This window comes from Oncorhynchus masou, chromosome 18 (genome assembly GCF_036934945.1).
Source record: "Oncorhynchus masou masou isolate Uvic2021 chromosome 18, UVic_Omas_1.1, whole genome shotgun sequence".
Taxonomy (NCBI): Eukaryota; Metazoa; Chordata; class Actinopteri; order Salmoniformes; family Salmonidae; genus Oncorhynchus; species Oncorhynchus masou.
The window spans coordinates 64,698,792-64,712,381 of NC_088229.1; the positions used below are offsets into that span (position 1 = coordinate 64,698,792).

The 13,590-nt window shown below is 39.8% G+C and overlaps 1 protein-coding gene across 1 annotated transcript; it reads left to right on the forward strand.

Annotated features, from left to right (window-relative positions):
• The first annotated feature begins 824 nt into the window (after positions 1 to 824).
• Positions 825 to 2,135, forward strand: LOC135503759 (D(5)-like dopamine receptor). Its single transcript, XM_064921900.1, has one exon. The coding sequence runs from the start codon at positions 837 to 839 to the stop codon at positions 2,133 to 2,135; it is 1,299 nt and encodes a 432-aa protein (XP_064777972.1). The 5' UTR covers positions 825 to 836.
• Positions 2,136 to 13,590: the final 11,455 nt, after the last annotated feature.

Here is a 13,590-nt window from a genome sequence, read left to right on the forward strand (position 1 = left end):
TAGTTTAATTTGTTTCACTTCATAGCCTGCAAAGGTTACCTATGGTGCCCAGTTTAGTTTCAGCACCATAGACAGCGCCAATGAAATAACGTTTTATTTAGCTGCTTAGAGGCATCTAAATAACAGGCTATTCCACAGGCTACTGAAAGTGCTAATTATGTCCGCATTCATTCAACAGCTAACTGATTGATTATATATTTTCTTTGGATGTTCTATAATCAATATATAAATATATTGTATAGATGTTTTTCTTGTTCGATTTCGAATTTCTCTGAAATTGCCTAGATGTCAAACTTCTGATAATATCGCAATCATGGGGCATCATTAACTGCATTTTCTACGGTTGATGGTATTACCCCTGATCCATTCACTTGTTTTCGTCATATCTCATTGTTAAGAGGAGGGGTATTCATTGCCATCATCAAGCACCGAGAGTCGCTATTCAACCACTGAGGGAGACTATTCACTCATTCACTGTCAAAAAAGGCGCGATCGTGCACAATGGGTTATGTGCAGTGCACTAATTCACGACCATGGACAATGTTTTACTGGATCAGAGTAAGAACATAACGGAGATTACGTTATTGTTTACGTACTGTTTATGATGTAGATATGCTATATTTAAAATAAAATAAAATACATTAAGCAATTTATGAAATAGCTGCCGCATGAGTTCCCAAATCCGCAAGTGGGTTCTCCAAAACGATGCGGAAAGAATAATGTATATAGGTAGTGCTGAACGCCAAGTGTAGAAGATGCAAACTTTTATATGTGCAGAAAAGCGGAGAAATTAGTTGTCAATGGAGAAATCTGACAACCAAACCGCAGGTGCTGAAATGGACAGCTCCGGGCGCAGCGTCCGCGCGCTCACCGGCTGCGCCCTGTTCATCCTGATCGTTTCAACGCTTCTTGGGAATACACTCGTTTGCGCCGCGGTGATCAAATTTAGACACCTTCGATCTAAAGTTACCAACTTTTTTGTCATCTCGTTGGCGGTATCAGATCTATTCGTGGCCGTTCTTGTGATGCCGTGGAAGGCTATGTCTGAGGTGGCCGGATGCTGGATCTTCGGCAGCTTCTGTGATACCTGGATAGCTTTTGACATCATGTGCTCCACCGCGTCAATTCTCAATCTTTGTATAATAAGTATGGACAGATACTGGGCAATTTCGAGCCCTTTTCGATATGAGCGTAAAATGACCCAGAGGTTTGCCTTCGTTATGATCGGAGTGGCATGGACCCTCTCTATTCTCATCTCCTTCATTCCAGTTCAGCTCAATTGGCACAAAGCAGAGGAGGACAATGCAACAGGGAACGAGATGAATGACATCGAGGACTGCAACGCAAGCTTGAATAGCACATATGCCATATCTTCCTCATTGATCAGTTTTTACATTCCTGTCGTTATTATGGTTGGCACTTACACCCGGATCTACCGGATTGCGCAAACCCAGATCCGGAGGATATCTTCGCTGGAGAGAGCGGTGGAACACGCGCAGAACAATCAACAAGCAACCGAGCAAACAAACTCCTTTAAAAGAACTTTTAAAAAAGAAACGAAAGTTTTAAAGACACTTTCTATCATTATGGGAGTTTTTGTATTTTGCTGGTTACCTTTTTTCGTGGTCAACTGCATCGTACCTTTTTGTGACATCAATGATGTTGGTGATCGCCTGTGCGTAAGTAACACCACGTTTAACATGTTTGTGTGGTTTGGATGGGCCAACTCATCATTAAACCCAGTCATATACGCATTTAATGCTGATTTCAGGAAAGCATTCTCCACCATTCTGGGCTGCAATAGATACTGCTCCAGTTCTACTGTAGAAGCTGTCAATTTCAGCAACGAGTTGGTGTCTTACCACCACGACACTACGCTCCAGAGAGACACAAATATCACAGCCTCTGCGCACTGTGCTCAACGCCAGCCCGTGGTCCCACACGGTGAAGGCTTGGACGTACCGTTTGACAAAGTCTCCATTATCTCGGATGTTTCACGTCACCCAAGAAACCTTATCCTGCCTGCAACACTGCAGTTTGAATGTGAAGCAGAAATATCCTTAGACATGATGCCTTTCCCCTCAACTGGGCCCAGTGAGTGCTGTGTGATTCCAGGTCAAATTGAGGATATGTGAAACTAGTCTACTTTGTGTCTTTTTCATGTTTGATATACAGTACACTATTATACCTATTTTCTGATCTTCACATGGTGTTTTAGTGTACAATATTCTGTCTAGCATTGTATATAAAAACATTGGTACAAACCTCAGGTAATTGAGTTGAGTATGAAAAATTAATATGACTGATCAGTAAATTGCATTTTTTTAAAATACAATTTATAACAAAATGTAATAATGTCGGTATCATATATTGTCTATGTAAAATACCATGCCACTCAAAGGAAATAAAACAGACATCATCTCTGGGTGAGTGGGTCTTTGATATGGTAAGATACAAGAACCAAGAAGTATAATTACAGATAATTGCCTGTTTAATTGCAGTGGCAATTCTGTGGTAGTTATCTTGGGAATGTAGCAGCAGGTTTAACTATGAAAGCATACCCACAGCAGATAAGAGGTAGAGAGTAAAGAGCATAGGTTTGCAAAACATATGTTGATTGAAAAACAATTAGGCTTGAGTAGGTTACTTTCTAAATGTAATCCGTTACAGTTACTAGTAACCTGTTTAAAAAATTTAGCAGCAACATTGCTTTACTGACTTTGATTACTTTCAGTTACTTTTGGAGTACTTTCCCCTTAAGCAGCATTACAAGAAGACTAAAATGATTCTTCAAAAGCATTTGGTGTGTTATCATAGTGGTCTTTGACTTGTGGTCAGACTCGCTCAGGTGGAACAAACTTAAACTTGCACTTTTTTTCAAAGCTGAATTGAATGTCATTGAGAAAACAGAAATGAGTCAATCTATTTTTCTCTCTCGCAATCATCCTTTCTAAATTTATTAAAAGTAATCCAAGATATAATAATTTAGTTTTTCAAAAGTGTCTGTAATCTGATGACAATATTTTTACTGGTAACATAACTGATTAAAGTTACTGTTTTTTGTAATCAGATTACATGTACGTTATTATGTGTAATCAGTTACTCCCCAACCCTGAAAACAAACATACTTTGGAGGCAAAGTAAACAGGGCAGTTTCCTGGACAATGGAGAGTGTGCTTTTTAGTCCAAAACCAGGCTTAATCTGTGTCAGTGGGAGTACAATTTGGCCTGTACTCACAAACCGTATCAGAGTAGGACTGTTGATCTAGGAACAGCTCTGCCTAAAATCATAATGAATAAGAGAGGGCAGGATGTGATCCTAGATCAGCACTCCTTCTCTGAGATGCATCAGTGAACAAGGGCCCTGGATCCTAGGCCCTACTGCACAGGTCTCATCCAAACTGTGTGAACAGCAAGCAGGAGATGGAAGGTCATTGCTCCTCTGCCAGTGTGCCACTTTGTAATGCAACACGTTTGTACCTCCTCTGCTTACTCCTTACTCCCCATGCGGTTATATGGACAGGCAGAGTAATCCAAAAATGCCCTCCACCATTCACTTTGGCTGCTTTTCATTTTGCATTGCCCTCACATACATTACCTTTCCAAACTCATTTCCTGAATCTCTAATCAACTGATCAGTATTCCTCAAAATAAGTTTCCATCCCCCAAACTCTCCACTTTTTTTTAAAAGATGGCCTTCCTGCAGTATCACCTCTCTGGTCAATGCTTGTCAATTTTTGAAGTGTTGGATTCAGTTCTTAGAATAGAACCACCTTACTGAATGGTATCTCAAAGATCTCAAAGATACAAGACAGATACAAACTCATCTAAAGGCATGTTGACACCCAAGTTACTTCAAAGTACCACCAGATTTCCACCTACTGTGTGTTGCGACATCATTAAGATGACATCATTAAGATGACATCATTTAAGCACACACCAGGTCTGAGTGCGGATCAAACAGATCTCTAACTGGTGAGACACTAAACTACACTTCAAAGGCTTTTAATATTATTTTATTCATTTTTGTTCTGTCACTGTTGCTGTAGTTCAGCTTTGAAGCCTTTTTGGACGTTCAGAAGCACACTTGATCGACAGGGTGTCAGTTGAAGACATAGAACAAACAAAACTGTCCCTGAAAGCTATTTTACTGCTTTCATCTCTATAGAACAAAGCACACACACAGAAGCTGTTTTATTTTATCCAGAAATGGGGACTGTCTGAAAGCTTCTCTGTCTGTCAGCTGGCTGGGCTGAGCTGGGATGAAGTGAGTGAAATTGAAGGGTTGATTTGATGATGCAGATACATTATCACTCTGTACAGGAGCTGTGGTGTCAAAGATACAACTGTTTGATTCGCAACATGGCTTTTCTCATCGCCACCTGTTGCTCAAAGAATAGATTTCACCTAGATAATATGTTTCTGCTTCTTGCTCAAAAATTCACAGAGAAAATTATAATGTGGAAAAAACACATAATCAGTCAAGAGGGTGAAGTCAATATATATACATGGACAGTTCTTTTCAGTGAAGTGACTCTTGTAGTTACCATGGTGACTTAGAGAAAATCTTAAGGATATAATTTTGGCAGTAACATCGTAAAAGAAATTGAATTCCAGTGAGTTTAATTTTTAAACCTTACATTACAGACAGAACACACACACACACATACCCTCAAGGATTGACATTTCTTCTCGTAATGTCATTATAGTACAAGGAGAAACCAGATGTGTGTTCTGGAGAAGCACCTACTTGTGTGAAACAGGATTTAAGCTGACAAATGTTGTAAAGATCTGCTAATATTCACAAGAGAAGTCCATTTGAAGTGATATTCTATTTTCCCATGTCAGCTTGAGTGAACTATTGTGTTAAAAATGGTCACCTAGTTATTAAAGCAAGGGGGATGAAAATGCATAAAACATTGAAAGAGTAGCATCTTCAAACACAGGAGTGTTACAGTATTGTATAATAAGAAGTATTAAAAATCCAGTGTGATTCTGGATCCAACACACAGTCCTAAATACTTTGCATCTGCATGTACAGTTCCTTCAGTAACTATTAATACCCCTTAACTTACTCCACATTTTGTTGTGTTACAGCCTGACTTCAAAATCAATTAAATCTATTTTCTTCCCTCGCCCATCTACACACAATACCCCATAATGACAAGTGAAAACATGTTTTTAGAAATATGTGCAACTTTATTGAAAATTATATACAGAAATATCTCATTTACATTAGATATTCACAGCCCTGAGTGAATACATGTTAGAATTACAGTATCAGTCAAAAGTTGACATACCTACTCATTCAAGGGTTTTTCTTTATTTTTACTATTTTCTACATTGTAGAATAATAGTGAAGACATCACTTGCCCACTTTTGGCATTCTCTCAACCAGCTTCACCTGGAATGCTTTTCCAACACTCTTGAGGGAGTCCCCACATATGCTGAGCACTTGCTGGCTGCTTTTCCTTCACTCTGCGATCCAACTCATCCCAAAACATCACAATTGGGTTGAGATCAGGTGATTGTGGAGGCCAGGTTATCTGATGCAGCACTCCATCACTCTCCTTCTTGGTCAAATAGCCCTTACACAGCCTGGAGGTGTGTTGGGTCATTGTCCTGTTGAAAAACAAATGATAGTCCCACTAAGGGCAAACCAGATGGGATGGTGTATTGCTGCAGAATGCTGTGGTAACCATGCTGTGCCTTGAATTCTAAATAAATCTCAGACAGTGTCGCCAGCAAAGTACCCCCACACCATCACACCTCATCCTCCATGCTTCACGGTGGGAACCACACATGCAGAGATAATCCTTTCACCTACTCTACATCTCACAAAAACACGTTGGTCGGAACCAAAAAATCTCAAATTTGGACTCATTAGACCAGGCCTGAGCAATTATTTTCCACGGAGGGGCACATTAGAATATATTTTTGCCATCGCAGGCCAGAATCATATTACAGGATTATGCATCATGTGTATGACTGTGTATTTTCATTATCAAACATGCAATTAACTACACGGCGGGAAAGTACACTGTGCATTCAGCACCACGGACAGAACTCTTCTTAACTAGTATGCACAAAAACACAAGAAAGAGCGGGAGCTCAACATTACATTTAAACTACTCAATCAGTGTGAGGAGTGAAGTCTCTGATGGGCTTTGACTAGAGCAGTGAAGTCAGGTATAGTTTCTGACGTCGCTATGGGCAGGATTGCTGAGAGGTGAGAGTCAGTAAGAGATGATCTGTGCCTTGACTTGTTATATTTCATCAGTGAAAATGTCTGTTCACATACATAGGTTGACCCAAACAGTACAAACATCTTCTGAGCATGACTCCTAATCTTTGGAAAGTTTTGTTCATCGAGAAATGCGTAGAACCTCGTTGGTTACATTGTTTTGAATAGTTCTCCAATCACTGCATCAGACTGAAGATCAATAAGTTCAAGTTGTAGGTCAGTGGGAGCGTTATCCACATTGAAGGTGAAAGGAGAGGAAACCAACAGCATGTCATTTCCCAACACTTTGAAATCCCCAAAACAACAAGAATACTCACCGTTCAAAGCACGCAGCAGCGATGTATACTTCTCCCGCTGGTCATCTGAGAGGAACAGACTAGTAGTGTCGGAAGGTGGGTCAGATTGTTGGCTTCTACTTGGTGGGTCAGCAGGAGTACATTTCCCTTGAAGGCTTTGACAAGGCATATAATGTGCAAAAAAGCCCTTCCCTTGTAGCTTGGAATTCAGTTCATTCATGAGGGCCATGATGTCCATGGTGAAGGCAAAATCAGCCAACCAATCTTTATCTTGCAGTTGAGGGAAATACACATATTTGTCTTTCATTTGCAAAAACACAGCAATCTCCGACTTCAGGTCCCACACCCTTTTAAGCACCTTCCCCAAGGGGGAGATCTGCATGACCTGGCTCTGTCTCTTCCAACAGTGAGACAAACTGCCTGTGGTTTAAAGATTTTGCTCTTATGAAGTTCACCACTTTAGTGACTGTATCCACAACATGGCTCATTTTCAGAACACATTTACAGAGCACCTCCTGATGAATAATGCAATGCAGGAAAATACTTTTCTGATCTGGGTTCAGCTCAGCTACTTGATCTTGTGTCCTTTTCAAGAGGCCAATGTTTTTCCTGTCAAGTTTGGCCATCCATCAGTGGTGACACTGGATCATTTTTCAAAACTCAGTCCCAGCTTTGCCACACACTAATTAACCTCTTCAATAAATCTTTCCATGTGGTTGTGCTCTTAGTTGACCGCACTGAAGCAAGCTCCTCTGTAATATCATAGTCTGGGGTTTTGCCTCGTAAGAACATCAAAAACTGCGCCGTGTCACATGCATCACTGCTCTCATCCAGGGCCAAGGAGAAATAGGTGAAATCCTGTACCTTGTCTTTTCAACTGTCGTTCCATATTATCTGCGATGTCCCCAACACGCCGTGTCACTGTTCATCTTGACAGGGAAACATTTTCAAACAGCTCTTTCTTGTTGGGGCAAAGTATGGCTGCGGAGTCAATTAAACATTCTTTAATGAATTGACCCTCAGCGAATGTCTTGCTGTTTAGCAATTTTGTGAGACAATACATAGCTAGCTCTCGCAATTCCGTCGTTCCTTGAATGCAGTTATGTGAAAAGTCCTTGCTGCTTTTGCAACTGAGAAAAAACTCTTAAAATGCACTTGCCCTCTGCTCAGAAGACACATTCCTATATTTCTCTGCACAATTCTTTTGGGTGTGTAGGGATAAGTGGTAGTCTTTCACGACAGCGATGTCCTCTTTTTATGTAACTAGGCAAGTCAGAGAACAAATTCTTATTTTCAATGACAGCCTAGGAACAGTGGGTTAACTGCCTGTTCAGGGGCAGAACAACAGATTTGTACCTTGTCAGCTCGGGGGTTTGAACTTGTCCAATGCTCTAACCACTAGGCTACCCTTCCGCCCCTCTTTACACACTAAGCACACAGCTTTCCAAGATACCTCAATAAAAAAATATGTTGATATCCACTCTTGCTGGAACACTTTACATTCATTGTCTACTTTAATTTTCTTTGAAATCTTTTTTTTTAAACAATGCGCAATTTCTAATGTCCCACAAGCGGTGGGAGTTAAATCATTACACAAACGCAAATATTTTTGGGCTTTTAATTTGAATAACAAATACGTTTAAAAAAACGTTACTATCGCAAATTCTTAATTCTTTATGCATGATTCCGCGGGCGGTATTGAATCACCCCAGGCATGCCTTTGCCCTGCATTAGACCAAAGGACAGATTTCCACCGGTCTAATGTCCATTGCTCGTGTTTCTTGGACCAAGCAAGTCTCTTCTTCTTCTTATTGGTGTTCTTTAGTAGTGTTTTCTTTGCAGCAATTTGACCATGAAGGCCTGATTCATGCGGTCTCCTCTGAACAGTTGATATTGAGATGTGTCTGTTACTTAAACTTGGTGAAGCATTTATTTGTCCTTCAATTTCTGAGGCTGGTAACTAATTAATTTATCCTCCGTAGCAGCGGTAATTATTTGCTGTGGCGGTCCTCATGAGAGCCAGTTTCATCATAGCGCATGAGTATTTTTGCAACTTTCGAATTTCTTGAAATGTTCTGCATTGACTGACCTTCATGTCTTAAAGTAATGATGGACTGTCGTTTCTCTTTGCTTATTTGAGCTGTTCTTGCCACAATATGGACTTGGTCTTTTACCAAATAGGGCTTTCTTCTGTATACCACCTGTACCTTGTCAAAACACAACTGACAATTGATTGACCCCAACGCATTAAGAAGGAAAGAAATTCCACAAATTAACTTAAATACATTCCAGGTGACTACCTCATGAAGCTGGTTGAGAGAATGCCAAGAGTGTGCAAAGCTGTCATCAAAGCAAAGTGGCTACTTTGAAGAATCTAATATATATGAGTGTGCAAAGCTGTCATCAAAACAAAGTGGCTACTTTGAAGAATCTAATATATATGAGTGTGCAAAGCTGTCATCAAAACAAAGTGGCTACTTTGAAGATTCTAATATATATGTATATATATATATATATGATTCCATGTGTGTTATTTCATAGTGTTGATGTCTTCACTATTATTCTACTCCTTTGTTAATCATTTGTAAAAGTTTCTAAAAACATAATTCCATTTTGACATTATGGGCTATTGTGCGTAGGCCAGTGACATAAAATCTCAATTTAATCCATTTAAAATCTAGGCTGTAACACAACAAAATGTGAAAAAAGTAAAGAGGTGGGCATACTTTCTGAAGGGGCAGCAGTATAGCCTAGTGGTTAGAGCATTGGACTAGTAACCAAAAGGTTGCAAGTTCAAAACCCTGAGCTGACAAGGTACACAATCTGTCGTTCTGCCCCTGAACAGGCAGTTAACCCACAGTTCCTAGGCCATCATTGAAAATAAGAATTTGTTCTTAACTGACTTGCCTAGTTAAATAACAGTTAAAAAAAGAAGTCCCTGTATTCAGTTTACGACATACTGTTCCACTCAAAATGCAATGTATTTTTCTTACTATTTTGTCTGATCAGATAAAATGTTTTAAAGGATAAAGTGACATTCTATCCATGGTCTAAAATAATTGTATGGCAGAAGTGTACAACTGCCCACACACAGCTAAGGCGACAGTGTCTGCATGTTGCTGTTCTAAAGCCTTGAGTCACTCTACGTGACTATGAAAAGGGACACAAAGCCTAATGATCAATAACTGTGGTGAAATGTATTTTTCTAACCACAGGAATCCAATTACATACAGTATGAAACTCAGTAATTAATCTCAGATATCAAGCATCATTTTTAATTGAAGTATAGACTGCCATAATAGTCAGACCGCCAACCAATAGTTTATTCCTCTCTAAAGGTGGCCATGACATTTTCTCCAGAGGTATTACTGGACAGAAGATGTATTCTTTCTGAATGGAACCTATTTCAACTGAGTGTTGCTCTTCACAAGCAGTTTGTCAGCAAACATTTCTGTTCATGGCTGTGTTGAAAGATATGTTTGAGACCTCTAAAGGGTCCATTTCAGACAATTGCCACATATGTGATTTTACTTGTTGTTGTTACACTATTATACTTTTGATTCTCTCCTTCCTCTCCTCTTTCCATAGTTGGCCACGTTTGGACATGATCCGGGTATCAGTTTTGCCGGAGCACAGTGTGAACATCATGTCCTGAGTGTCTATTAAATCTGATATGCATGACCCCCCCCCCCAGAGTAACTATGTCTATGTTTAAGTTATTCGGCCAGAAGCAATGTACCACAAGTTAAGCTTTAATAGTTTTAAGGGAAAGGTTCAATGGTAAAAGAAAGTAGTATTGGGCTCCACAGTGTGCCGACAGTTGAACTATAATATATCCCATTTAGCAGACGCTTTTGTCCAAAGCGACTTACAAGTCGGCTGGGGCCACTACTTTTACATATGGGTGGCCCCTATCTTATTCTGGTTGCATGAAAGGGGGAAGTTTCCATGGAAATACGTCAAAAACCTGTACTCCAGTGCCTCTTTCTAATAGCCACCAATCAACAGCTTAAATCAGCTGTAAAGCTTGATTCAATGACAGGCCCCCCAGTGTATCACCTCACGGCTGGCATAACAATCATTTCATCCACTGTAACTACAGGAGCCTTGCATTATCAGAGGGGTTAATCTCTTGGCAGGGGAAAGAGGAGAGGAGGGATGGAGGGAGGGAGGGAGAGGAGAGATGAGAGAGAGAGAAGGAGGAGATGTGAGAATGAAAAGGAGAAGGGAAATAAGGAGAGAGACGAGAGACGGAAGAGCCTCCTCCGCAGTAGCAGAGGTCTGAGGAGGAATAGTGATGAAGTGCTGATGACTGACAGCTCTCCCCCTGTGGGCTCCACCAGTATCTCTATCTCTGAACCTGCTGCTACACTTGCCAATTATATCCCACAGACATACTGCAGAGAGGGTAACAATGAGGCACCCTACCCTGAAAAACAAATTACACCATGAATATATAAATAACAAGGAAATATTACAAAATCATAGATGGAAGAATTTGGGGAAACTGAAACACAGACAGAATGCAAGAGAATATGTGAAGATGAAATTTGATTTGGGGCCATTTTTACATTTTTACTTGGGGTAGGGCTTAATACAGTAAACTCAGGTACATAGCCTATAAACAAGCCTGGGGCAATGACATCAAGACCAAATATTTTATATTATTTTAACTTTTTCATTTATTAATAAAAGTAGAGGCAAAACAATGCATTTTGTGAAATACTTTGTACAGTTGCATTGTAATATATTTGCACCATTGCAGGTTTAAAGAATAATTAACTATTTTTCCAAAAAGAAGTTAAAATTGAAAAATAAAAATGGTCTTCACATGTGAATTTGTGTGATTTACAACTGCACAGGACCATGAAAATGATAATGTATATTCTGCTAATGACCATACAAAAAAAGACTATCAGAGAACATGTACAATATGGCAAATTTAGCAAAAATAAGAATTTGTTGAAAGTGCATAGGGCTGCCATTTTTAAACACCTCCTTTATTGCTTAATCCTTGAGGATTGCATAAAAAGGTTACCATGCCAACACACAATATAAATGGGTTGAAAATGTAATTTAGTTGTTGGAGACTCTACCTGTAATATTTCACATTCGGAGGGGGATCTGTCTGTGAGATCAGAATAGCTAACTTTGAAATCTCTCCAAATAATGTGTGGTAACAGAGTAGAGGACTTCGACTAGAGACTAGAGACATTTTGATTGACAGCAATTACACAGGGCTAAAACAATAAGCTGCTCAAAACATTTAACCGAGAGCGAGAGAGATCGAGCGAGGAGAGAGACAGAGAGAGACAGAGAGAGAGACGGAGAGAGAGCGAGAGAGAGCGAGCGAGGAGAGAGACAGAGAGAGACAGAGAGAGACGCGAGACGATGAAAAACTAAAGATGAAATAAGAGAGAGGGAAGATAATAAGATGCTCAAAACATTTAACTGCGAGAGAGAGAGCGAGGAGAGAGACAGACACAGACAGTTGTGGAGGTCTGAGGAGGAATTTAAGAGAGGTATGAAACAAACACCTCTTTTTAATCCAGCGTCTTAACAAGGTCACTCAGTAACAAAGCAACAGCAAAAGAAACCACAAAAACAACCGGAGTTTGAACAAATATCACATTTGGGTATACAAAAGACCATGAGAAGTTTCTCGAAAGGCATCAAGAGAAAGTTTTTGTTCAAAGCTGCGCCATTGCCAGTCTCCGACAAGACTTATGATGAGAGCGATGAATCCGGGAGTTGAAAGTAGCGGAGAACAGGATGTGAGAGGAGACATCTGTGTTTCCGTCAGATGAATGGGACGAGAGACGCTGATTAGAAGAGAGATTGTTGCTGTGAAACTAGACCAGCTAAAGTAACACCTGCATTGGACGAGTGCCCAAAAAATGATCAAAATCTTATCTTCGTTACACACAGTAAAGCTTGCAGAGTACACAAACACACACACACACACGCTTCTTTAAGGTAAGAACTGAAAAGGGCAGGGGTCTTTCTAGGAAAAGTATCCAATCCATCTCTGTCTAATCATGGTGAATGGGGCCTGATGGAGCTCCTTGATTGCAGAAGCACCAAGCGCTCTGTGGTTATTACTCTTCAAGGTTTGATGTTTCAGAAAGACTCCAACAGTCACGCTCATTCATATCAGCACCCTGCTGCCTGCATATACACTCCCCTCCCGTTGTTTTTAGACGGTCAAGCTATTTTTGTTGTTTTTATTTGGCTTTATACTCCAGCATTTTGGATTTGAGGTCAAATGTTTCATATGAGGCGACAGTACGGAATGTCACCTTTTATTTGAGGGAATAGAAATGAATGGTGAATAACGGTGAATAATGAATGTATTGTGTCATTTTGGAGTATTCTTATAAATAAGAATATAAGATGTTTCGGAACACTTCTACATTATTGCAGATGCTACCATGACTATGGATAATTATGAATAAATCATTAATAACGATGAGCATATCCCCCAAAATAGATTTAGTAGATTTATTCAGTTTAATGTTGTATTATTTGTATTTTATTTATTTTTTACATTTGAAGATCTTCAAAGTGTTTGCACAACAAACCTGGCTAGCATCATCCTTTTGTTGTGCATTTATTTATTTTTCCTCTTCGGGGTCTAGGCCAGGTTACTGTAAAATCACTTTGTGGCAGCTGCCAATGTAAAAAAAAAAGCTTTATACTTTTACATGTATACATTTATACATTCGATTGATTGAAAAAGGTTTCTTAATCTACTAGACTGCCAACCCCGAAGCACAGTCACACTGAAGAGACGTGAGGAGTAGGTGAATACCCCAACACCGAGAAATGAGAGAGAAATGCTACAATACACCTTCTGACTTCACCTTCTCTTCCAGTACTGGAAAGCAACATTTGGATGGCAGACAGTCACACAACCACTTTATGGAGCAAGCTGTGTGTGATTAGCTGCAGCACACCTCTGTGTTGTGTGGGTTGTTTTATTCTTATGTCCTCTTTTTTATCATCTTTTTTTTAAGGGATGGATCAGCTTTAATATTGTGAATAGATTGT